The following is a 26,245-nucleotide window of genomic DNA, read 5'->3' as shown; positions in this document are numbered from 1 at the left end:
GGCATGGATTCCACCTGCGTGTGTCTGACAGACGGACGGGCAAGAGGCTGAGAGGCGGCCAGGACTCACCTGGCCAGAAGCTGTGCAGGCGATGTTGTCACTTGTCCAAGCGTAGAAGTCACAGGAGACGTCTGGCCCCACCGTGGACACGGTGAGGAAGCTGCAGGCCTGGTCCGAGGCACAGTCTGCAAGCACAGGGACGCTCAGCGCGTGTCCCACCCAGGTGACGCTGAGGACAGACGGACACCCTGCCCCCAACACCCACACACCCACACACACACACACACACACACACACACACCACACACCACACACACACACACACACACACACACACACACCACACACACACACCTGCAGCACGGGACAATGACTATTCACAGTGCTTGCAGGATTATGACATAATCCTTATACAGACCCATGCTCAATAAATAAATGGTGGCTGTTATTACCCCTCTCTGGCCTCGCTGTTAATAAAATAGACAAGTGTGGCCAAGCCAGAATGGCTCAGTGGTTGAGTGTTAAGCTCTGAACCAGGAGGTCACGGTTCGATTTCCCGGCAAGGCACACGCCTGGGTTATGGGCTTAATGCCCAGTGTGCGGTGTGTGGAAGGCAGCCAGTCAATGCTGTTCCTCTCACGTCAATGTTTCTATCTCTCTGGCCCTCTCCCTTCCTCTCTGAAATCAATAGAGTTATATTTTAAAAATAAGTAAAATAAAATAGGCGAATGTGTCACCCAGCCTGGACACGCAGTTCTAGAAGGAACTAGTGTCCCCTAACCTTCAGCGTCCCACTGCTCTTGGCACATAGTAGGTGCCCTATGAGCTCTTCAGGGAAATGGTGCGATACATGCACCTCGACAGGATCCACGGACTCCAAAGTGTTGGACTCAAGTGTCTGTTTTCACGCTAGTTTCGGTGGTTCTGTTCCATTGGTCTTGCGAGAGCATGTTTGCACACCGTTCACTCCCCAGGTGCCCACAGCCTGCCCCTCACCTGCCAGGCACTGCGCCAGGGGCGACTCAGAGCCAGGAACTCGGGACCTGACTCCCGCGGCAACCTCAGCGTCGAAGACCACCTTCGATTCCGGAACCGTCTCGAATTTCTGCATGGCTGAAAGGAAAGGTATGAAATCAGACTCTGGAGGGTGGAAGCCAAAAAGAGCGCCGGCCGAGCGGTCACCTCACTGGCCGGGCCCCGGGCCATGCACACGCCCCAGGGAGAGGGCTCCCTCGGGGACCGTCCCACACGCGGCTTCTACCGGGCACTGAGAGCTCACACTTAGGCCTCACGTCCCTCCTCGTTGTCGGGAAGGAAGGAGAAAGTGAGCCAATGGAGTTCACGTCCGTCCTTCCTGCTCATTCTTTTCTCATCGACAGATTGTCCCTCAGCCGTATTCCCTCCCTTTCCCTCTGAGTCCTAATCTCACAACTTGCTTGGCTGTTTTCTTTTCATAACACAGCTTCACTCCCTCCCAGAGAGGGGTCGGTGGTTTGTGAAAGACGGCGGGCACGTGTGCCCAGGGCACAGGGAAACCTGACAGCCTGGCCCAGGGCTCGGGCGCCTTCCCGATGGCGCTGGTGTGAACGGCATCACATCGGCGTCTCCAGCTGCCTGCGCCCTGGGGCTTGGTCTGCGCTCCGGGACCAGAGGAGAGAGGATCAGGCTCCGGGCCTCGGAGTTCAGCTTCGCCGAGTGAGAAATCATGTGGTGACATGCTAGGGCCTCCTGTTACCAGGCGTCCTGTGTTCCCACGGAAACGAGGCCGGGGTGCAGGGTGGGGGTGCAGGGTGCAGCGTGGGGCGGGCGGCGGGCGGGCTGAGCCCCTGCTTGGAAAGCGATGCAGCTCAACTCCGTGCTGTTGCTTCTCCCAGAGGACAAGAGCCTCGCAATGAGGCTGCGGTGTCCCTTCCCACGAGAAAGCCCCCCTCGAGGCCAAGGAAGGGGGTGTGAGAGGAGGCACGAGACATCTCAGCGGGGGAACCCCCTGCAGACGGGAGGGATGCCTAAGCTCCGAGCTCTGCCTACGGAACCACGACGCCACGGAGGATCAGCCTGGAGGCTCTTCCTAAGCTGGCCCCCAGGGAGGGAGGTGGCATTGAACTTGGCCAAGCTGAGCTGCCCCTGATGGCGGCTGCTGGGGCCAGTGGCCAAGCTGCCCGTTCTGCCCCTAGGCACGCAGGGCAGAGCAAACAGGAGACGCTTTACAAAGGGCACGTTGCGATTGGCGGACAGGGAGGCAGAGGGCTGCGGGTCAGATGCCAGCCCTTAGGTGGGGGTCCCGAGTGGCCGGGAACCCCCAGGCCCGGTGTGCAGGGCAGCAGGGGCCCACCCTCCTGATCGCTTAAGCCCCCAGGATTGTGGAGAACAGTGACTTTCACTGGATTCGCCATGTAGCCTTGGGGCCACTGCACACAGCTCCTGGGACTGGGGCTGGGGCGGTGGGGGGGGAATGACTCATGTTGTTGGCGAAGGAAATGATTGCTCTGAGCCCTAGAAAATGAAATTTCCACACTTGAGTTTTCCCAGGTGTTTAGTTATCAGCTGCAGCAGGTCTGCCGGAGAGCTGACTGGCTGTGCGTGCGAGCGTGCGTGCCTGCATGTACTGTGTGTGTGTGTGTGTGTGTGTGTGTGTGTGTGTGTATGCGGGCGTGCAGAGCAATCCGGGTGGAAGCAGATTGTGTAACGGAAAGAACGGGTCTGAGAGTGAGACGCGAGCCCGTTCGATGTGCCGCAGAGGCGCCGCTGAAACACGCACTGCCTCACTTTTGTCAACGGAATGACTGGGGGCTACACATACTCAGACACTGGGAGTCCGTGAGCGGGGCCTCCGATTCGGACCACAGCAGCCTCTGCCCCTCGCCGTCCACACAGAAGGCCTTCCCACTGTCCCCGTCCCTCTGGCTGGCGCGGTACCGGCCGTCCTGGTCACACTGCAGGCCGGCCTCGTTCCTCTGACAGTCAGTGACGCCTGCAACCAAGAGAACGACACTACGCTGAAGGGTCAATGGCGTGCCTCTGGGGTCTCCTCCCCCCAGATCCCGGGCTCCCAATCATTGGTCACAGCCAAGTCACACATCTGAGCCACATGTCAAACTCACGGCCGACGGGCCACATACCTTGTTTAAATAAAGGAGGCATGCGGCTGGCCGTGAGTTTGACATGTTTGCCTACCTCATGAATCTGTCCAGACCCAAATATGATGCCCAGGCTCTGCTGGGCCACTAGACCCCTAAGGCCTGGCCCCACCCCTCTGGTTCTGTGCATGGGCCCTGAGCTCCCTTGATCCCTGCACTCATCCCCGGGTGTGCAAGCACCACCTTCGGTCCTGCCATTTGCTCACACCCAGGCCCTGCTCTGCTGGCTCTTCTCCTGGCACTCAGCCCTCCCCAGTCCTCAGTGAGTTCACTCCTCACAGCTCATGAGCTTTCAAGTCAATCCTCAACCCCTCCCCCACCCAGGGGCAGCCCCCACCCCCTGAAGTCCCAGGGTTACACACTCCACTATCACGGTTACTCCTCCCGTGGGTCCCTGTGAATGGATGGTTCCTCCCATTGGTCCCTATGAATGGATGATTCCTCCCATTGGTCCCTGTGAATGGATGGTCCCTCCCATTGGTCCCTGTGAATGGATGGTCCCTCCCATTGGTCCCTGTGAATGGATGGTCCCTCCCATTGGTCCCTATGAATGGAAGATTCCTCCCATTGGTCCCTGTGAATGGATGATTCCTCCCATGGGTCCCTGTGAATGGATGGTCCCTCCCATTGGTCCCTGTGAATGGATGGTCCCTCCCATGGGTCCCTGTGAATGGATGGTTGACCACTGTCTGCCTCCCACTCAGTAGAAGCTCCAAGAGGGCAGGGACCTGGCCTGGTTTTGCTCCCTGTTGCACCCCAGGGTCCCCCCCCACTGTCACACTGTGATTTCTATTTACAAAATAGGTATATGCCCGCCCTGGCCAATGTTTCTCAGTGGTTAGAGCATCCACCGGCGTACCCAGGGGTCTCAGGTTCGATTCTCAGTCAAGGACATGTACCTGGGTTGCAGGTTGCAACCCCACCTCTGGTCTGCGCATGTGCAGAAGGCAACCAATTGATGTGTCTCTCTCACGTCGATGTTTCTCTCTCTCTCCCTCTCTCTCTCTCTCTCTCTCTCTCTCTCTCTCTCTCTCTCTCTCTCCCTCTCCCTCCTTTCCACTCCTGCTGTTTTGGCAGCACCTCCTCATTAACAAGGGCCAGTACATGACGTTGACCCCCTTGTAAGAGAGCGTCCCTCCAGCGGTGTGAGCACGGGAGGTGGCCCTCACCCACAGTGGCTGCATCAGCGTGTGCAAAGGAGGGCAACGCAGGGGACTCCGCTCTCCTGGGAAGACTCCTCCAGAGGAATGGCCGACCCCCGGCTGGGAATCCCTCCTGCCTCCTGGATTCCCACTGCTCTTCTGCTCCAGGACACTGCCTTGGGCAGAGAAGGTGACTTGATCTCTTTCAGTTAATTACTTTCCTATTCTATCACTAGGTTTTTTATTTTTATTATTTCAGAGAGAAAAGGAGAAGGAGAGAGAGAGAGAAACATCAATGATGAGGGAGAATCATTGATCAGCTGCCTCCTGCACGTCCCCTACCCTCCTCCCCCCGCACTGGGGATAGAGCCCACAACCCAGGCATGTGCCCTGACCAGGAATCAAATCCTGACCTCCTGGGTCATAGGTTAATGCTCAACCTCTGAGCCATGTTGCCTGGGCCCGTTATTCAGATTTCAAGCAAATTGTTGACACAGTTTCAGGCTATGAGTCCTTTCCAGGGGAAACCCAAGGACGCCCACGTGACTGTGATGTGGGCCACGTGAAATCACGTGAGCTCCGGGAAGGCCGTATGTACACAGTGTCCTGACCTCCGTACAAGGGAAAGCGCGGGAACCACAGTGACGAAGCCTGCAGGTGGAAAGAGGCCTCCGCCTGCCCATCTGATAAGTATCAGAATCAGCACCGAGATCAAAGGGCAAGGCTTTGGTTCAGTGACTCCTCTGAGTCTTAACCTTCCGATCGGTAAACGTTCGGCTTATCGTGTTGGCCCAGAAGGGGACCTGGGGGGATTAGTGAGACAGCACAGGTAAGACGCCTGGCCTCAGTCCTGATGGAGTGCAACCATTCAAAGATGGTGGTCTCGCCGAAACCAGTTTCGCTCAGTGGATAGAGCGTCAGCCTGCAGACTGAAAGGTCCCAGGTTCGATTCCGGTCAAGGGCATCTTCCTTGGTTGTGGGCACATCCCCAGTGGGGGGGGGGGTGTGTGTGTGTAAGAGGCAGCTGACCGATAATTCTCTCTCATTAATGTTTCTAACTCTCTATCCTTCTCTCTTCCTGTCTGTAAAAAAATCAATAAAATATATTCAAAGATGGTGGCCTCGTTGATGATTGCATTGTGTACCCAAGGGTTGTCAAGGGAGGGCAGTTCTGTCCCCACCAGACACTCCTGGCCGTGTCTGGTGAAGTATCTGGTTGTCACCACTTGGGGAGGCGGGGGGCGTGCTGCTGACCTCCAATGGGAAAGGGCCGGGAGCTGCCCCATTACCCTCCTCCACACACGGGACAGCCCCCCACGAAGCAGTATCCCCTCAAAGTGCCACGCACCAAGGCAAAGACACCCCGCTGTGTCCCCACTGCCCCCCGGGCCTCTGTGTGGAGCGCGACCCTTCGAACTCACAGTGAGAGCGACGGAAGGCTCCGGCGGAAACGGTGGTTGTGCCCGCAGGACACGGGGTGCAGGTCAGGCTTCCGGCCTGTTCCTGGTAGAAGCCCGCGGGACAGGGGACACACCGCTCGTCCTGGGAATAGCTTCCTTCGGGGCACTTCACTGCAGAGACAAGCAGGGACGTGTGTTCGCGGTGAGACGCTTGGGGCGGTGCTGACCTCACAGCGCGCGGGGTGTGCATGTGAAATCTCCAAGCCAGCGCGGGACTCATTCACTGAGCAACGGGCATGGCAGACCCACCATGGATTGGGCACTAAGAGCCCAGGATACGCTGTGAAGAAGGGGGACAGCGCCTGCTCCCCAGGAGGCAACAGGCTAGTAGACGAGAGGGCGCCCGACCAGGATTTCAGAGAGGGGAGAGCATGAAGCAGGGAGGAGGGCAGGCTAGCGAGCAAGGCCCCGCTGAGAGGTGACCCTGTGGCTTCAGAGATGAGAAGTACCCCAGGCAGAGATGGAGGAGGACAGATTGTAGGAAAGTGTAAAAGTCCTGAGGCAGGGATGAGTCTGGGTTAGTCAAGGAGTGGAAAGAGAACAGCCAAACAGACCTCACCAGTGTGGCTCAGTGGATAGAACGGCGGCCTGTGGAACAAAGGGTCCCGGGTTTGATTCCAGTCAAGGGCATGTACCTCGGTTGCATGTACCTCACTCTCACTAAAAATCAATGGATGGCATATCCTTGGGTGAAGATTGAGAGAGAGAGAGAGAGAGAGAGAGAGAGAGAGAGAGAGAGAAGGGAAGGGAAGGGAAGGGAAGGAAGGGAAGGGAAGGGAAGGGAAGGGAAGGGAAGGGAAGGGAAGGGAAGGGAAGAGAAGAGAAGAGAAGAGAAGAGAAGAGAAGAGAAGAGAAGAGAAGAGGAGCCAAACAAAGCAAAGGTAGCTATTGAGATCAAGCTTAGTGGATGAGGGGAAGAGGTGATCCTGGAGGACCACCTGGAAAATGAACTCCAACCATCAATCGCCATGGCAACAGTTCCCACAGTTAAGGACAGGCTGGGCACACACAGTGTAGGGGCACAAACGTTGGGGTCGGCAGACCGGGTCAGGTTTCTCTCCCCACAACACTTGCCTGGCTTTGGACTTGAGCCCCATTCTCTGCAAACCAAAGCCCTGCCTGCACCCACGGAGGCAACCAACTTCCTCTGACCAAGAAGCAGGTGCAGACATGCGTGCGGGACGTGCTAGCGCGAAGCCAGCGTCGCCCTGGCAGCTCCTATCTCCAGTGCGTGCTCCCCACCGGCGTTTCTGAGTCAACCAGAAACCCTGACACCCCCGGAAACTGAGGGTGCGTTTTCCGGCCGGCCTCGTCGAGAGCGGAGTTTCAGTACTCCTCTGAGTCAGGCTGCTGATCACCTCTAGTATTTTTACCCCGGAGCCGGGACTGCTGTTTTCCCCAAGTGGTCTCCAAAGTCATGGCTAAAGGAAGTCAAAAACTTCCCGCCAGCCCAAGCTGCCCACCCCACATCTTAGATCGGTGATTGGCGGGGTGGGGCCACATGGATGCCACAGGAAGGGCAGCGCCACAGACCTGGGCTGGAGGGGATGCCTGCTCCGTAAGTGGTGCCTCGGGACTGTGCTCGGGGCAACCACGAACCCTGTGTCGGTCCCACTGAGAGGTGACCCTGGCACTACACAGTGTGTCACGTGAAGAGGAAGAAATCGGTGTGGCTAAGGGGATAGAGCGTAGGCCTGCGGACTGAAAGGTCCCAGGTTCAATTCTAGTCAAGGGCATGTACTTTGGTTGCGGGCACATCCCCAGTGGGGGTCATGTAGGAGGCAGCTGATTGATGTTTCTCTCTCATGGATATTTCTAACTCACTATCCCTCTCACTTCCTCTCTTCCATTGCTTTCATGGTGGCCCCTCCCCGACTGGTCAAGCCCCTTGCTGGGCCCTAAGGCCTCTCTCACCCTCTCGCCACCTCTCTCTCTAGCCCCGTGTCCCGTGTTCTCCACACCTCATTCTCCAACCCCGTAAGCCACGTGCACTGTCTCCACAAAGTCACCACTTCACACGCCCCCTTCCCCTTGGACGCTGGGACTTCAGTCCTCGGGTTCTTCCTTCTGTCCTGTCATCTGAGCCTCTAGTGTCAGCTGCTACCCAGCGGGTGGTGACTCTGCACATGCACAGTGGGGGATTGAAAGACTTTTGAATAAAGAAAGGTTCACCCAGCCGGTGTGGCTCAGGGGTTGAGCATTGACCTAGGAACAAGGAGGTGAAGGTTCGATTCCTTGGTCAGGGCACATGCCCGGGTTGTGGGCTCCATCCCCAGTGTGGGGCGTGCAGGAGGCAGCTGATCAGTGATTCTCTCTCATCATGGATGTTTCTATCTTTCCCTCTCCCTTCCTCTCTGAAATGAATAAAAATATATTTTTTTAATAAAAAGAAAGAAATGAAGATTCTGAACTCTGTACATGCACCCTCCTGAGCGCTGGGGGCCTTTCCCGCAGCCTCGCAGAGCTCAGTAGCAACCGCCCGGGGAGCGGGAGGACCTACCGCACCCCAGCGGGTCCTGACTGGCGTTGCTGGGGGCCGAGACTGGGCGGAATCCTTCCAGGCACCCGTAGCGGGTCCAGGGCGCGGTGCCCACGCTGTCCCCCTGGAGGAAGCGGAGGGCCGTGTCTGCTGGGAACGTCTTGCCATCCAGATGCAGCCGGAACTCGCCGCTCCGGATCAGATCCGCGAAGCGCCCCGCGAGGCCCTTGCCCAGGGCTTCCTCTGTAAGACACGGGCAGGCCAGGCGGGGTCACCTCGGGGTGCTCTACCAGGGCCGGGAGGATGTGGGGCAGAGCCACCAACAGAGGCTCCCTCTCCTGCCTCCTCGCCCTCTCTCACACCGGTGTCTGCTCTCTCTGCCCCGAAAGTCCAGCGGAGCATTAGGAAGTGTTCACAGAAGCAGCACCAGGTGAGATTACTGAACGCTAGGAAGCCGTTGATCAGAAATGGATTGGGTTTTGCACACGGTTTGATGCTTAGCTCCCCCGGGGGTCGGGCTGGTAATCCTCATAGAGACCCGCAGGGAGGGAGCACAGCCCCACCGGCTCCGTTTGGCAGAGGAGGAGACTGAGCCTCGGAGACTGCAGCCCCTCCGAGGCAGCGAGGCCGGGAAGCATACCGACGCCCTGCAGATCAGGGAGGGAGGCCGGGGGCACGTCCTGGAGCCGCAGTGTCCACGTGACGTTCACTCCCAAACGCTCCTGGGTCAGACACTCCACCCGCACCGCAGAGTCGTCACAGACAGGAACGGAAGCAGCGGTCCCGAGGGTCTGCACCTACGGAGACAGGCGCCTTCTGTTCAAGAACACAGAGCAGGGCCAAAACCTGTGGAACTCAGTGAATCGGACTCAAGGGTCCCAGGTTTGATTCCGGTCAAGGGCATGTACCTTGGTTGCAGGCACATCCCCAGTACAGGGTGTGCAAGAGGCAGCTGATCAGTGTTTCTCTCTCATTGATGTTTCTAACTCTCTATCCCTCTCTCTTCCTCTCTGTAAACAATCAATAAAAATATTTTTTAAAGTTTAAAAAAAAAAAAAAAGAACACAGATCAGGGAGCCAGCTTTAAAAACAAACGAACACATTTTAATTGATTCCAGACAGGAAGGGAGAGGGAGAGAGAGAGAAGCATCAATGATGAGAGAGGACCATTCAATGGCTGCCTCCAACACGCCCCACACTAGGGACCAAACCTGCAACCTGGGCATGCGCCCTGACCGGGAATCGAACCACGATGCTTAACCACTGAGCTGGGCCGGCTGGGCGGGAGCCGGCTCGGGGAGCCCACAGCAGGCCCAGCCTGGCTTCTCCTCCCAACCTGAGCGCCGGTGACTGCGGGGCAGGGTGGGTGGGTGGGAGGGTGGGTGGTGAGGGGCCTGTTTGGCCCAAGGACAGTGCTGGGCCCAGTCGGGGTTCAACCCCAGCTCCCATCACACTCTTTCAAAGGGGAACAGCCCAAGAGCTTCCACACCCCCAGGGGATGTTAGTCCATCCAAGCGCGGGTGCCAGAGGTGGCAGGAGCTCGGGCACCTGGGGGTCAGCTCTGTGGGGGCAGCTTGTGCCTCAGGACGCCATCAACATGACCTGTCCTGCCACAGACTGGCACCGAGCATGTACCCGGGGCCAGGTCCCTTCCTACGCCAGGATGGAGGTGACAGTGGCTGTGGGTGTCATGCAGTTGTCATTGGGTGAAGACCTGCCAAGTGCCGGTCATTTATCCGGTGACAGATGGGTTTGGATTCCGCCTCTGCCGCCACCTAACTAGCCCTGGCCGGCGTACTCTCTCAGTCCGGGCCTCTGTCTGCCCCTGGTAAACTTCAGGTTCCCCGAGACTCTCTGGCCCAGGACCCCAAGCCCCGCCCGCCCCGCCCGCCGCGGGAAGGCCGCGCACCTGGGCCTGGCAGAAGCCGCGGGCCGTGAGTTCGTCCCGGACGAAGGCCCGGAAGGCCAGCAGCAGGCCCGCGTAGTCGGCGCTGCACGTCTTGCCGGGCGGGAGCCGGAGCTGGAACTGGGCCCGGGTCTGCAGGGTCTGCCACAGCTGGGGCCCTGCGGGAGGTGTGGGGTCAGCGGACGCAGCAGCAGCAGACCTGTGGGGTCCCTTCCGGCCTCTGATTTCTCCTCTGCAAACCTAACCCCTGCATGCAGTCTGGAGCAGGCAAGCACTGCCATCTGCACTCTCCTCCTCGGAGGCTACATGCATCCTGGCGTGACGAATCGCCTCCGAAGGCACAGAGCCCCTCCCAGCCGGCCCTCCTGCCCCAGCCTCTCCACCGGCTGCCCTGCGTCCTGGGCCTGGACAATCTCTTGGCAAAGCCCCGCACTATCTTGCATTCGAACAGGGCAACTCCATGGGCTTGGCCGGTGGAGAGCAGACTCCGCAGCGTGAAACGCATGTTCTCAGGTGGCTCAGTGCCCACCCTGCACATCTGGACACAGCGGCCCTACGTTCCACCCCTCCCTTCTCCTATTCCCTCGCTCCCGTCCAGGAGCTTGAAGTGAGGGTCGTTCTCCCAGGGCAGGGGGTGGGGGGGGGTAAGGGGGGGCAGACAGCTCCAGAGAAGCCGCAAAGGGTCCTGGAGGCACGTGGGCTCCTTCTAGAGACGCCCTATGGGCCCCTCTCCTGCTCTGGATCAGATGCCCCTGGCTCACAGGGAAAGGCCGTGCAGGCAGGGGAAGTGTGAGGGGTGGGGTGCAGGGCAGACACCCCGAGGTCGAGGTCACTCACGCTGGCAGGCCCGGGGCTGGGGCGGCGGCGACAGCCAGCGTCTGCTCTGCGGGCTGCACGCCAGCAGCCCCGGCGGGAAGGCGCTCAGGTAGCCCCGGCGACACCGCAGCTGGCACCGCTGGACCGCGGCCCCGCCGGGGCCCGAGGCTGGCTCACACAGGACCGCGCCCCCGGCCACATCCGGCGTGTCGAACGGCAGCGGGCACTGCGGGCCTGGGAGAGGAGAGAGGCTGCTGGGGGCGTGTGCCCAGCACGAGGGGGCTGGCGCTCCTGCCGCCCTCCCCCTTCCCTGCCTGCGGGCGTGTGGGCCCCTGGAACCTGGCCTGGGCCGGCCGCCGCCCTCCCCCTCCTCTTGGATGAGCCCGTTGTACCAGATGCTGGAGCACAGGGGACTCTGGAACCTTCACCTCCAGCTTCCTCCATCTCTCAACCCAGCTGCCTGGGGTCCTCACCACCCCTAAGCCAGCACGCCATAACCCACTGCTGCCAACCAGTGCATCTCTCTCATCAATGATGTTCCTACCTCCCTCTCCTTCCCCCTTCCTCTCTGACATCAGTAACCATACATCTGTAAGAAGAAACCCCAGCACAGATGGCTCAGTGGTTGAGCACCGGCCTATGAACCAGGGGTCACAGCCAGGGCTGCATGTGGCAGGGAGGAGACACCGATCTCCAGCTCACGGGAATCAGCGGCCACCATGTCCTCAGGCCCTGCCCGCCCCTCCCCCTCTGTCCCTGCTCTTTACACCCCACCCCCACCCCAGGTGGAGGGCAGAGGGGCAGGGGCCCCGCCAGCCAGGGAGCCCTAGGGCACCGCTTACTCTCACAGGCCGGCGGGCTCCCGACCACGCGGGTCCCGGGCACCTCCTCTCCGCTGCCCAGGACACACCAGCAGCTGTCCTGGGCCGGGCTGCACTGCACGGGGGACAGGCCTCCGTCCTCGGCCCCGCAGGCCGCGGTGTAGCCGGGGCTGCCGCTCTGGGGTGCTTCACAGAGTCCCGGGCCTGACACGGAGACCAGCCAGTGAGGCTTCCTGCAGAGCCCTCAGCCCTCGCACCCACAGCGCCACCCACAGCACCGCCCGTCACCACCCACCCGCAGGCCCCGCAGGGTCTGAGCCACCGCCTCCCACTGGGGCACTGAGCTAGGGCAGGGCAGAGGCTTGCTCACTCTGTTCACACACACACACACACACACACACACACACAGACACACACACATACACACACACCACACTCACATATACACATTCACACACACACTCACACCACACTCACATTCACACACACTCTCACACCATACTCACACAAACTCACATATACACAGATACACACACACTCACACACACACACACACACACACACACACACACTCACAAACCCAGGGTGCATGGGGAGGGGTTGGGGGACAGGTTTGGGGAAAAGGACGAGGGTGCCTACTCACACTGGGCACTGCTGTTGGTGCGGGGCGGGGTGCCCTCCCCTGAGGCCGGGTCCACACACCAGATGCCAGCCTCCGTGGCCTGCAGCCTGGCGAACTCCCCTGTCTGGGACAGAGCCGAGGCCATGTCACCCAGGGAAGGTGCTTCTGAGGCCCACAGCTCAGTGAGTGGACGTCAAGACTGTCCCTCCCAAACCACCAGGGCTGGCCTCTCCGCGTGGGAGGGGGTGGCCTGGGGGCTCTCTGATGCAGACCCGACCCTCACACCCTCTGACTGACGGTCAGAACCGCCCCCGAGGCTGGGCCACAGGAGTCCAGTCCCGGGATCTCATCTGATCTTCCTGACGCCCGGGCTGGAAGAGCGGCCGGCGTGTTCCTGTCAGACCCGCCTTAGGGACAGGGAGCCAGGCCGGGACTCCATCCCTTGGCACTGAGTGGCTACGATCCCAACATGAACCCTTCCTCCAGGAGCTCTGATGCCCCAAACTGGCCGCTGCACCGACCTATTGGAACTGGTATAGCCCCAGGGCTGGGGAGGGCGAGGCGAGGCGAGGGCAGCTGCCAGGCATGCTGAGAAACTAAGATGCAACGGCTTTGGTGGCTTTCGGGAAAGCATGTACACGTGTCAACGGTTTTCCTGAGAGTTTTCAGGAGTGACCTTTCCTTGGGCCCTCAAAGCAACCTCAGCATGAGGGAGGATAAAAGCACGGTCCAGTGCTGTGATAAAGCACAAAACAAAGCAAAACTACGGCCTAGAGAGGTAAGAAAATGGCCCATGGCACCCTGCCAGACTCGCAGGGACTCTAAGTGTGTGTGTGTGTGTGTGTGTGTGTGTGTTTGTGTGTGTGTGTCTGTGTGTGTGTGAGTGTCTGTGTGTGTGAGTGTGTGTGTCTGTGTGTGTGTGTGTGAGTGTGTGTGTGTGAGTGTGTGTGTGAGTGTGTATGTGTCTCTGTGTGTGAGTGTCTATGGGTGAGTGTGTGTGTGTGTGTGTGTGTGTGTGTGTGTATGTTCCAACACAGTGCAGATCTAGAACGCCCTGTAAGTCTTAAGCAAAAACAAATGTATTTCCTGGCTGATGGGGCTCAGTACTTGAGCGTCAACCCAGGAATTAAGGGATCAAGGTTCGATTCCCTGTCAAGGCACAGGCCCGGGTTACGGGCTCCATCCCCAGTGGGGGGCATGCAGAGGGCAGCCAATCAATGATGCTCTCCCATCATTGATGTTTCTATCTCTCTATCCCTCTCCCTCTCCCTCTCCCTCTAAAAATCAATTTAAAAATACAACATTCAAAACACAAATGCCGTGAACACGAGGAACGCCGCCCCGGCCCTCGGAGAAGGCCGGGCCCCCCTCGGCCTCCCGCCCGCGGGTCTCACCTCCAGGCAGGCGGGGACGAAGAGGTCTCCGGGGGCGGGGTCTCCCTGGGAGGCGGCCTGTTTCCAGCCCGAGAGCAGCCCGCTGGCCCGCGCGTGCTCGCAGGCGGAGGGGCCTGGGGGGAGAGGAGGCTCTGTACAGGCTGGCGGGGGTCCGAGGAGAGCGAGCGGGGAGCCCAGGCTGGCCCATGTCAGGGCCACGTCCGGGGATGGAGCCCCGCACGCAGAGCTGGAGCCTCGCGGAGGGCGGGCTGGGGCCCGGGGACACAGGCCGGGTGGAGGCAGAGTGGTCGGGGTGGAGGGCTGGCTGTGGATTCCCGGGTCAGGAGGGGGCCGTTGAAACCGTGGAAGCAGGTGAAGCTCAGAGGGCAGGTGTGGGGAGCCCGGGACCCCGGCCTCACGGCCTCTCTCCGCCTGGAAACCAGGAAGGGCCGAGGCCTGCGAGAGTCTTCTGGACGCGGGGACGTGGGGAGACGCGGGCTGGCTGCCCTCGGGGGCCTGAGTGCCCACCATGGGGGTCCGGCAGGGGGTCCGCGGGCTCACTTACACTGGGGGGCCTGGGAGGAGCGGGCAGTCAGCGAGGCCGGGATGTGCTGGCCCTTCCCGTCCACACACCAGCAGCGCCCTAGGAGAGAGCACGCCGGCGCTCAGGAGGCGCACGGGGCAGCCTGGGGGGTCTCACCAACCACCACCCATCGTCAGGTCGCTGGTGGCACCAGCAGGTCCCCCATCAGTCCCCCTGCCCGGCCTCGTTCACCACACAGGCCTTAGCACCCTAACCCCCACGTGGCTTTCTGCTCCCGTGTTATGGATCCGTCGATCGGAGGCCAGAGAAAGAGAGCTGAGAGTCCTGCTCACTTGCCCCAGGCGGGGCTCTTTCCACTACATGGAAGGGGGATTGCCCCTCGGCCTCCCCCGGTGCCCGTCCCCCTCACCGGTCCCCGCGTGGCACTGCACGGGCTCCCAGTTTCCAGACGCGTCGCACTGGGGCATGTAGGGGCTGGACCGCAGGCGGGAGGCTCCGGAGGGGTCGGCCGGGGAGGAGCGGCGCTGATAGAAGGCGAAGGCTGCAGCGGGAGAGGTGCAGGGGTGAGGGCGGCATGGGTGCCGCCCCGAGAAGGGCCACACGTCCCTGTTCCAACACAGGAGGCCTCCTCTCCACGGGACAAACACGCCCCCCAAAATGAGACAGGGCGCCTCAAACAGGAGAGGCCCTTGCCAGGCTATCCTTTACAAATGCACATGCTATAAAAAAATAAAAATGCAGGCCCCACTGGCCTGGCTCGGTGGTCAAGGGTTGACCTATGAACCAAGAGGTCACAGTTCAATTCCTGGTCAGGGCACATGCCCAGGTGGCAGGCTCCATCCCCAGTGGGAGCCGTGCAAGAGGCAGCCAGTTAAGGACTCTCTCTCATCATGGATGTTTCTATCTCTCTCTCTACATCTCCTTTCCTCTCTGAAATAAATTAAAATATATATATATATATTAAATTTAAAAGATAAAAATGCAGGAACCTGGCTAGCGTGACTCAATTGGTTGGGCATCATTTTGTGCACCAAGAGTCACCAGTTTGATTCCCAGGCAGGGCACATGCTGGTTAGCCAGCACCAGCTAACAGGGCTCCGCTCTCTGCCAGGCACTGTGCCAGGCTTGGGACAGGAGGAAGAATAAGAGGAGATTGGTGCCTGGTCCTCCCAAGACGAGGACAGGGGCCGGGGAGCAGGGAGCAGAAGGACTGAGGAGGACAGGGGCCGGGAGCAGAGGGACTGAGGACAGGGGCCGGGAGCAGGGAGCAGAGGGACTGAGGACAGGGGCCGGGAGCAGGGAGCAGAGGGACTGAGGACAGGGGAGCAGGGAGCAGAGGGACTGAGGACAGGGGCCGGGAGCAGAGGGACTGAGGACAGGGGCCGGGAGCAGAGGGACTGAGGACAGGGGAGCAGGGAGCAGAGGGACTGAGGACAGGGGCCGGGAGCAGAGGGACTGAGGACAGGGGCCGGGAGCAGAGGGACTGAGGACAGGGGCCGGGGAGCAGGGAGCAGAGGGACTGAGGACAGGGGAGCAGGGAGCAGAGGGACTGAGGACAGGGGCCGGGAGCAGAGGGACTGAGGACAGGGGCAGGGAGCAGAGGGACTGAGGACAGGGGCCGGGAGCAGGGAGCAGAGGGACTGAGGACAGGGGCGGGGAGCAGGGAGTAGAGGGACTGAGGACAGGGGCAGGGAGCAGGGAGCAGAGGGACTGAGGACAGGGGCAGGGAGCAGGGAGCAGAGGGACTGAGGACAGGGGCCGGGAGCCGGGAGCAGAGGGACCCAGGAGGCTCTCTCCTCTGCGGGGTTGAGAGGAGGGAGGTGTGGACACCGGAGGTGGCAGCAGGCACCCCAGGCAGGAAGGGGTGCGCTCTGTCTCCCTTAGAGGCTCGGAGGGTGTCGGGGTGACCACTTTGCTGCGTGTGACCCAAACCCAGAAACCCCCAGACTGGGATTCCGCTGGGTAATGTGAGCAGAGATGGGGACTCGGGAGCTGCTCGGTAACATGACCAGAGAGGGTGGGGAGGGGCAGGGGCCCCCGGCCGAGCAGGCTGCAGGCCGTGGAGGGCGAGCAGAGGCTCTGGGGTGGGACAGGCTGGCTGGGGACTGGCTGGCGGGGCAGGAGGCTCAGGGCCGGACCTGCTGCCGCACATCCGGGCTCTGCTGGTTATCCACAGGGAAGATGGCCGTGGCTTAACCTCGGTCCCGCATTTGAGAACATCGCTGATGGTGCCTATAGCACCTATAGGTTCTTAGAGAACCGCTGGCGGGTCAGAGGCCGGAGCCAGCTGTCCGCCGAGCACAGCGCCGCCTGGCGGGCCAGGGGGAGGCGGGTGTCAGGAATCTGGAGCTGGTCACGGGTGGGTTGGGAGTCCCAGGCCGGGTTCGAGGGGCTCCGGGTGGAAGGAGCCGGCACCGGTAATGCTACAATGATGAGGGTGCCTCTCCCGTCCCCATGGGTGCTCCTAGATTCTCAGACACGGGGGGGAGCTTGGGAGCTGGCTGGGAGGGGAGTGTGAGTATTGGGGCTGGAGCCCCTCATTTGGCAAGAGGATCTGGCTTCCCGGGGCCTGCGGGGGGCACCCAGGGAGGGGTTGGGAGCGCCTTGGAGAGCATCACATCCCAGGGTGGAAGGGCACCTCACAGCCACCGCCTCTGCTCTCCCAGGAGCCCCCCGGCCTGGGGACACCGAGGCCGCAGAGCCCATCCCAGCTCCTGCTCCCCACGAGATGGAACGAGGAACCGAGCGCGCCACTCACTGGACTGGGCTGCCAGGCGGAGGGCATCCTGGCCGCCGCCGCGCAGGAACTGCAGGGAGAGGGCCTGCCGTGGCGGGGCGCCGGCGGGAAGGCCCAGCTCCTGGTCGCTCAGCCGGATCCCCGCGGCCGCCAGCACGCTCTCCCCCACAGGGACCCCGGAGCCGCTGGACGCCGAGGCCACCTCCTCCGCGTCCTCGATGAACTGCAGGGCCCGCAGCCGCGCGTCCGCGCAGGAGCCAGGACCTGGGGAAGGAGGACACTGCCGGTGGGTGCGCCCACCTACGGCCGCCCTGACCCCTCTGCAGCGTGCACACACGCACATACACATGTGCACACACATGGCTGGTCCGAGTGCAGTGGTGTCTTACAACTAATTGATCACATACACATGTGCACACACACACACATGCACGCACACACATGGATGCCTCCACCGTCTCCTTCCCACCAGCTCCTTCCACAGCCTAGATATGTTCCTCCCGTTTTGTCTCCACAATCTCACTCGCTCAGCATCGAGGGCGGAACTCCTGTGGAAGGCAGGGGGCTGGCCACAGCCAGTGTCCGCTCCCTGCCGGGCTCTGACCTCGGCACAGGCACTCAGACCAGCTCGTGGAATCCATGCCACAGCCGACAGCGACATGGTGGCCTCCAGGGTCGGCCTTTGTCTAGAACGTGGCATGTGAATGGCCAGGCCTGGCGGCTCTCACCACAGCTGTCACCAAACGCTCTACACTTGGGCTGACGTCGAATATTCGACCTCTCACACTCCCCGGGAAGGTCTGGGCAGTGCTGAGCACCGCCTCCTCCGTGAACGGAGAGATCTGATTGGACGTGAACGGCCAGGACGGTGCCTGTCACCCCAGCCAGGCGGGAGAGAGCGCCTGTCTGGATAACAGCGGCGATGGAACGGCCTGGGCGCTGCTTCCAGCTGCTGCCGGTGTGTCCACAGGCCTTTTGGTGTGACACGGACTCCGCCTCATCCTGCCCGCGCCTCACGCACGGCAGGCGGCTCTCCCCCAGGGGCCTGCCGTAAGCCTGGACCCACAGGCCTCGGTCAGCAGCTGTCCGATCGGTCCTTCCGCTCACTCCAGCAAGCCAATGAAAAGCGCTGGGAGGCGGAGGCACTTGCTGAGGTCCCGAGCACCCAGCAGCATCCTTGCAAGTAACAAGTCTATCCCAAGACGAATTGGTTAGCCCTAGTCTGTTTGGCTCAGTGGGTAGAGCATCAGCCTGAGGACTAAAGGGTCCTGCGTTCCAGTCCTGGTCAAGGGCACATGCCCAGGTCACATGCTCGACCCCCAGTGTGGGGTGTGCAGGAGGCAGCCGATCAATGATTTCTCTCTCATCGTGGATGTTTCCATCGCTCTCTGCCTCTCCCTTCCTCTCTCTGAAATCATTAAAAATATATATTTTTTAAAAAGTACACATTCAGCTTTTCCCAGGGCTGAACTCACATGCGGGGGCCTCGCCGGGCTGGGTGCGGGTGCCCTCCCGCTCCTGGCCGGCTGCGTCCACACACCAGCAGGCCCGCAGGTCCAGGTGCGCCAGCGGGGCGCTGAAGTCCGAGTAGGGCCCAGGGTACCGGCGGAGCCGGCCGCCGAGGAGCTGCCAGAGGAGGTGGGGCTCCAGCAGGACGTTGCCCCCGGGCCGGGTCCGGTTCCCGTCCAGCACGGCGGGCGGGACCTCGCCGAGAGACGGGTAGCTGGCCAGCCCCGGGAAGACGCCCTGCAGGCCGGCCTCGTACAGGCGCTGGAGGAAGAGGCGGAAGCTGCCGGACGCTGCTTCTCGGAAGCTCAGGACCTTCGTGAGCAATTCAGCCGCCGTCAACTCCCGGCCACCGCCGTCCTGGGCCCTCCACCGCTCGTACCACTCGAAGGCCTGCTCCGGGGGCCCGTCGCACTGCACGGGGCGCCACTGGCCGCGGGCGCCGCACTGCGGGACGTAGAGGCTGGAGGGCGCGGGTGGCAGGCTGGCGCTGGAGGCCAGGGCCCGCACGGCCCCGAGGAAGGCGTGCTCGGCCCGCAGCTGGCAGGGCGTGGGGCCTGGGGAGGGACAGGAACAGTGTCAGGGGAAGGAGCTGGGTAAGCACTGGAGACCCGGACACAGCTCTGAAGGGTCCGAGCTCCGTCTGAGCCCTTACACGGCCACAGAGGCCACTCCCTGTGGGCACAGAGCGCCCTGTCCCTGCCAGGGGACTGTGGAGAGCAGCTGCTATCCACCCTGGAGACACGTCTGGGGCTGTTCCGTAAGGCCAAATAAACCTCCCTATTCCCCAATTCGGTTAATGGTCGCAAGAGTTTTCTGGCCAGGCAGGCGGGGTTCAATGGTTGAGCATCGACCTATGAACCAGGAGGTCATGGTTCGATTCCCGGTCAGGGCACAGGCCTGAGTTGCGGGCCTGATCCCCAGTGTGGGGCGTGCAGGAGGCAGCGGATCCATGATTCTCTCTCATCGTGGATGTTTCTATTCTCTCTCCCTCTCCCAAATCAGTAAAAATACATATTTAAACAAATAACAAAAAAAGAGGGTTTTCTGGAAGTTTTTAAATTAACCAGAAAATGTGGCCACTAACAGGAGTGTGTAAGACTTGGCTCTGGCTGCATTCTTTTCTCTGCAGTGCATCGTGGCAGGGCCCCAAAGAGAGTCAGAGATTGTAGACTGACCACCCGACAGACTTACACTGCAGGGCTCGGCCCGGGGCACGCTGAGTCCCAGGGATGGCCCGGCCCTCCTCGTCCACGCAGTAGCACTCGGCGCCGGAGCACTGAACAGGCAGGAAGTGCCCCTGGCGGGTACAGGAGGGCACGGACAGACTGGAGCCTGCGGGCAGGCTGCCCGAGAGGCTCAGCCCCCGAGCCCTTTGCTTCTCACACTCCGTGGGACACCGTGGCCGTCCTCCACTCACCCGGGAGCCGGGCAGCTCCTGGCCCCGGGAGTCCACGCACCAGCACTGTCCGGCAGAGCACTGGACCTCCTCGTAGCTCCCTTCGGCCGTGCACGACGGGACGAAAAGGCCGCGGGGCGCCGGCTCACAGCCCTGGGAGCCGAGCGCCATTGCCATCACGTCACCCAGGTCCCCGGCAGTGTCCTCCGGCACGGACACCGCGCGCCGCAGGAACAGGAGGAACTCCGGGAGGTCCAGGAGAGACGCGAGGGATTTCAGGGCCTTTCGGTTCTCTTGCACGTTGACCTCAAAGCCAAAGCTGCCCACGATCGTCTTATTCGCAGCCCCGCCTCTCCCAGCGGCTCCGGGCGCGTCCACAGCAGGACTCGAACCCAGTCCCGCAGCAGAGGGGGGTCTAGCTGGATTGACAGGGCCTCCTCCACCCGGGAGGCCTGGGAGGCCGAGTCGCTGGAAAAACTGGCTGAGGTTAAAGCTGCCTCTCGGGCCGAGGGCTCCGGACAGGTTGAACTGGCCGACGTTCGCCAAGAATCTGCCCCCGAAGAGGTTCTGCTGGAGCCGCCTGGGGTCGGCGGTAAACCGGAGGGCGAGGCGAGCCAGCTCGCGGGAGGGGAACATCCCCCGGATGGCTTCCGGGAGGAGACCGGCCACGGCGGAGAGCTGAGGGTCCTGCCCGTCCACGAGGGAGCGCAGGGTCCCCGAGGCCACAAAGAGCTCCTGGATGGCGGGGGCACAGGGCGCGGCCCTCCCGGCGCCGCTCCGGGAGGTCAGGAAGGAGCCCGAGGGCCCCAGGCGCAGTCTGGACAGGGCCCGCCGCCTCTCGGAGGAGCAGGACCCGGCTCCTGCATGGGACATGGCGAAGAGGAGACAGGGTTAGCACCGCCAGCCCCTGGGGCAGCCCGTCGGGGCTCCCCGCTAGCAAGGCGTCAGAACCACCAGCCCAGGATGCCCCCACCTTCCCCCTTCCCCTCCTTCTCCCCCACCTTCTCCCCCATGTCTTTGTATTTTTAGATTTTGCTCTGAGCCACAGCGTCCAGGGAGGCCGCTGTGGGGAATGAGTTTTCCAGCGGCCCCCCAGGCAAAGCTCCCAGACATCGGCCCACTTTCGGAAAACCGGCCGCACACGGGCACCGAGGCATCCTAGATTGGAATGCTCCCTCCTCCCCCGCCCTCATTCTCCTCCGCTGGGAGCCTGGGACTTGAGCTCGGGGAAGAGGGTGGTTTGTTGGGACGAAGTCCCACAGGATGAGAGGGGGCCCTGCATCAGTGACGGTGTCCTGCTCAGAAGGACACGTGATGACACGGGCAGACACACGGGAAGAAGCCCGTGAGGGCAGAGCCCGGGGGAGGGCAGCCGGCTAGGAGCCCAGGCCTCGCTGGGACAGGCAGGGAGGGTGCTTCCCAGGCACCCTCAGCGAGAGCCAGCCCCGCCGACCCCTCCGTCTCCGGCCTCCAGCCTCCGGGACGGAGAGGATCGGTGTCTGTGGTCTAAGCCACCAGGGCGTGGTCAGGGGGCAGCAGCCCGCGGCGGCAAGGACACCAGCCGGTTCCTGTTTGTAGTGCAGCCGCGGCCTCTCACTCCTGTGGACTCTGCACGCACTTGAGCGCTTCCCTGTCCGCTCTGTGTGGCCGCCTGATTCCCCTTTGTGAGCCCCTCGTCTCGGCTGGCTAGCGTGCGGTCTTTGAGGATAAAAAGCCCACTTTACGTGCTGTTAGTCTTTCCCGCAATAAATGTTTTTCTGCGCTGCAGTGCGTACTGTTAGGATGTGCCATAGGAAAGATGATGTGTGCTATAATGGAACAGCGGGATGCAGGCTCGGGAAACCCAGTTCGAGCACATTCTGCTAGGTTTCTGGACCTTCCTTTGAAATTACTCATTAAACAGTGATCAACTCGGTCCACTCTGTGCGTGGCCGGGTCATCCTATCTGAATACCTAGGACAGTGCCGGCAAACTCATTAGTCAACAGAGCCAAATATTTTAAAATATTTAAAGTGATTGAAATTTCTTTGGAGAGCCACATTTTTTAAACTTAAGCTTCTTCTAACGCCACGTCTTCAACATAGACTTGCCCAGGCCGTGGTATTTTGTGGAAGAGCCACATTCAAGGGGCCAAAGAGCCGCCTGTGGCTCGAGAGCCGCAGTTTGCCGACCACTGCTCTAGGATGACCGCTATCACGTTGAGAAAAGTTAGTTTAAATTCTGGAGCGGGTTTGATGGAGAGACGAAGCAGGGGGACCTGAGGAGCCCTCCCCCCCCAGGACGCCCTTGATGGGGGACCCACCGCAAGGGGGCGCCGCATCCTGCCGCCGCGTCCCCGGCACCTCCTGGCCCTGGGCGTCCGCGCACCAGCACGGGCCTCCCCGCTGGCACTGCACCGCCCCGAAGGCCCCGCTCCGCCGGCAGCTCGGGACGTAGGCGTGCCCGAAGTCCGTGGCTGTGAGGCGCTCCACTTCACACTTCGTGGGGCCTGGAGAGTCCGTGCGGGAGACAGGAGACAGGAGACAGGACAGCCCTGGTGGGCGCACTGCACGCATTCTGCTCGCTGGTGACATTCCCTCCCCCCACTCTGCAGGAGCAGCCAGGAGACCAGAGCCACAGGGACTGCAGCCACGGGGGCCTCAGCCACAGGGACTGCAGCCACGGGGGCCTCATCCACGGGGGCCTCAGCCACGGGGACCTCAGCCACGGGACCGGACCTCAGCCACGGGGACCTCAGCCACAGGGGCTGCAGCCACGGGGACCTCAGCCACAGGGACCTCATCCATGGGGACCTCAGCCACGGGGACCTCAGCCACAGGGACCTCAGCCACGGGGACCTAAGCCACAGGATCTCAGCCACAGGGACTGCAGCCACAGGGACCGCAGCCACGGGGACCTCAGGCACTGGACCTCAGCCACGGGGACCTCAGCCACGGGGACTGCAGCCACGGGACCACAGCCACAGGGACCTCATCCATGGGGACCTCAGCCACGGGGACCGCAGCCACGGGACCGCAGCCATGGGGACCTCAGGCACTGGACCTCAGCCAGGCAGACCACACAGGGAGAACACAGCCACTCTCGGGCCCCAGGGCGTCCCTCCCGGCAGCAGCTGGTGACTCACATCGGAACCTGCCGGAGAGGACGAGCTGGAGGGCCAGGAAGCGCCGCTGCAGGATGCGGTACAGCGTGGTGTCCGCGAAGGTGGGCGCGGGGGCCAGGCCGGCGAACACCGTGTCGTAGATGTCATCGAGCAGCAGCTCCAGACCTGAGCAGAGACACGTCAGGGAGCCGCTTCCTTCCCACAGCGGCTCCTCTCCACGTGAATGGTCTGAGGAGGACCAGAGCTGCCCTGGCCGGTGGCTCAGCGGTTAGAGCAGTGGTTCTCCACCTTCCTAATGCCGCGACCCTTCAATACAGCTCCTCACGTGGTGGCGACCCCCAACCATAACATTATTTTCGTTGCTACTTCATAACTGTGATTTTGCTACTGTAATGAATCAATGTGAATATCTGTGTTTTCTGATGGTCTTAGGCGAACCCTGTGAAAGGGGTCATGACCCACAGGCTGAGAACTGCTGCTGTAGAGCCTGAGACCCCTCTCCCGTGCCCACATGGGGGCCCCATGGGCACGAGCAGCCGTGTTCAGAGCACCACGCTTGAAGGTTTGTAGCCACAGGCAGCCTGGCCGGGGAGCAGGCCCTGGGCTCTCCCCGCCTCCACCCCCCACTCTGCCGGCCATGAGGGTGCGGCTCTCAGGCCTGGCGACGCCACGCTCCCCTGGGATTGCCAGAGGCGCGCTCACCTGTCTCCGCCAGCTCCCGCCCCAGGCTGTCGGCGCAGTGGCAGTACCCGGACACCTCGGGGAACCTCCTCCGGAAGGCGCTGAAGGTCGCGAAGGCATCGGGGAACCTGAGGGAGAAGGACACGGACCCCAGCGTTTCTTAAAAGGCAGCTCGTGGCGCCCCGAGGCAGCGGGAAAGGCAGGTCTGGTTCTCAATGTCACGCCCCCTGCTCCGGGCGTCCTGCGGGGAGTGTGTGTGTCTCTCCTGAGCCCGCGTTACCGGCCAGAGCTGTGCCCGCCCGTCCTCCACCCACCGCCATCTTCCTCGCGCGTGGCACTCGGCCGCTTTGCACCGAGCCCGTGTCTCATGGCATGGGGCGGACACAGGGAAGGCACGCTGTCTGAGCACGCTCCCGCCCTGCAGCCTCACTCCGAGGCCCCGCCCGCTGCCCGCACACGTGTGGCACCGGGCGGTGACCTCATCCTCCTGCAACATCACTCTGGAGGGCCGGGCCCAGCCACTGCACACACGTGGCACGGGCGATGACCTCATGCTCCCTGCAGCCTCACTCCGAGGGCCGGCCCCGCTGCCTGCACACGTGTGGCACCGGGCGGTGACCTCATCTCCCTGTGATATCACGCCGAGGGCCGGCCCCACTGCCCGCACACACGTGGCACCGGGCGGTGACCTCATCGGGGAGATCAAACAGCCCCGGCGCCTTCGCCTTCTGTCGAGCACTTGACTCGGAGCCAGATCCCCCCACGGGCGTTCCTGAGGAGGCCGTTCCCCAGGCCCGCCGTTTGCAGAAACACAGAACCCACATGACATCACTCACGAGGGCCAGACAGCCCTTCCCAGAGGCGGAGGAAACGCGTGCGTAGCTCAGGGCCGACCTGGCGAGGGCCCTGGGGCTAACGGGCCGCGTTCCCACCGGGCGGTCACCGGAGACGCCGGGGACGTGACCACGGGAAGCAGGCCTTCCCCGGGGCAGGGCCTGAGCAGGCAGCGGGCTCGCGGCTGCCTTATGCACTGCGGAGAGGTTTGTCTTTCCGTCCCCGAGCGTCCACCCGTGTCTGCCATCTGCCCCCCAAACAAGCAGCACCCAGACTCCGCGGCTGTGCCAGCCAGCCTAGCAACCCACGGAAGCAACCTTCGTGGCCGGTGACAGGAAAATGAAGGCGTAAATTGGGGTGAACCCCCTCAATGGGTGTGTATATGCTCAGCCGCAGCCACACATTCACCTCCCTCTCACTGATCCCCACCCTTCTCTGCACCCCAAGGAAAGCCAAGCCCGCCCTACACTCTCCCTCGCCCTCACCCTCCCTCTGTCTCCCTCCTCCCAGTCCTGTGGGGTTCACCTAGAGAGCATTCCTCCGAACTCGCTGTCTCTCCACCCTCCTCTCCATCAGCTCCTCTAGCCCAGGTCACCCCCTCTCTCCTGGACCAGAACCAGAACCCCCCAAATGCCCAGAGACGCCTCCCAGCACCCACCCTGCTTGGCCCCAATCCCAGTCCATTCTTTTCTAAGTCCAACTACAATGGGCACTGAGATATTCCCACCCCGACCCCAGGCTCAAAATCCGTGGTGCAGTCCTGGGGAGGAGCATATTTACACCACAGAAAGCACGCCCTGCCTCTCTGAAGTGAAGTACAGCTGGCCATCCTGTGCGTTTTTATCTGGCAGCCCTGGGTGCTCAGTCTAGACTTTCCACGTGGCCTCCGTGGCTCCTGCGCCGTGCCCCCGGGAGTCGCGAGGCCCAGGGCCGCTTATCGGAAAGTTCCTGAATGCGGCTGGGCTTCCAGTAACAGGCCGCCTGACCCTTCCCATGACCTTCCTGAATCAAACGCACTCTGAGACCGCATGCTTGCTCACAAAAAGGAAAGGATCCCATTTCAGGAGTATGGGGTTTTTTTTGTTTGTTTGTCCTCAACAATGGGTGCTCAGTCCTGAACTTTTGCATTGAACTCGCCTGCCCTCTTGTGGAAGGAGCTGTGAATTGCGCCTCAAACTGACACCAGCCAAGTTCTCCAAGGCAGGGAGTTCCATAAACATACATGGCAGGCCTCCTGTGTGCGAGGCTCTGTGCCACGCCCTGTAGGGGAAATAGAGGAATCGAGGTTGTGTGGGAGAGGAAAAGGAGCCAGACTGACCGCGCTTCTTAGGGGGGTTTCTTAACCTCAGGTGTTTCGATTCCTCATTGGTACGCCAGAGACCGTGAATAATCCACCTGAGGATCCTTGTAAGGATTAACGTGGGCTGATGTCAGTTCCCTGCACGCAGCAAGCACCCACTTGAACTTAAACTGAGCATGCAGTGGTTTGCATCAGTGGGCGTCACTAAATCAGACTCTGGAGCTTGTGTGCTCACAGGCAGGCCACTCTCTGGGCCTGGGTGCAGGTTGGGGGCTCAGCGGTAACCTAATCTACATTTGCTGAAATTGGATTATACATTATTAATTCCCTACAAATGCATCATAACTTACAGGTTTCACAGACGAGGTTTCATCGGGTCTTCACC

The 26,245-nt window shown here is 61.5% G+C and overlaps 1 protein-coding gene across 1 annotated transcript in view; it reads right to left on the bottom strand.

Annotated features, from left to right (window-relative positions):
- Positions 1-26,245, bottom strand: part of TG (thyroglobulin) — a gene marked incomplete at its 5' end in the record, with an annotated part of 131,029 nt that overhangs the window by 97,712 nt on the left and 7,072 nt on the right. The window contains 19 exons of the mRNA XM_084864293.1: positions 70-185; positions 997-1,113; positions 2,801-2,971; positions 5,701-5,850; positions 8,240-8,461; positions 8,859-9,015; positions 10,128-10,282; positions 10,962-11,174; positions 11,783-11,965; positions 12,405-12,507; positions 13,778-13,890; positions 14,322-14,399; positions 14,710-14,841; positions 17,059-17,301; positions 18,513-19,100; positions 19,738-20,802; positions 22,245-22,430; positions 23,067-23,210; positions 23,748-23,854. Coding sequence (XP_084720419.1) covers positions 70-185; positions 997-1,113; positions 2,801-2,971; positions 5,701-5,850; positions 8,240-8,461; positions 8,859-9,015; positions 10,128-10,282; positions 10,962-11,174; positions 11,783-11,965; positions 12,405-12,507; positions 13,778-13,890; positions 14,322-14,399; positions 14,710-14,841; positions 17,059-17,301; positions 18,513-19,100; positions 19,738-20,802; positions 22,245-22,430; positions 23,067-23,210; positions 23,748-23,854 — 4,243 coding nt within the window. The remainder of the gene's footprint in view (positions 1-69; positions 186-996; positions 1,114-2,800; positions 2,972-5,700; positions 5,851-8,239; positions 8,462-8,858; positions 9,016-10,127; positions 10,283-10,961; positions 11,175-11,782; positions 11,966-12,404; positions 12,508-13,777; positions 13,891-14,321; positions 14,400-14,709; positions 14,842-17,058; positions 17,302-18,512; positions 19,101-19,737; positions 20,803-22,244; positions 22,431-23,066; positions 23,211-23,747; positions 23,855-26,245) is intronic.

The sequence above is a fragment of the Pipistrellus hanaki genome, assembly GCF_964339955.1.
Source record: "Pipistrellus hanaki genome assembly, chromosome: 17".
In the NCBI taxonomy this organism is placed as follows: domain Eukaryota; kingdom Metazoa; phylum Chordata; class Mammalia; order Chiroptera; family Vespertilionidae; genus Pipistrellus; species Pipistrellus hanaki.
This window is presented reverse-complemented; position numbering and strand designations above follow the sequence as displayed.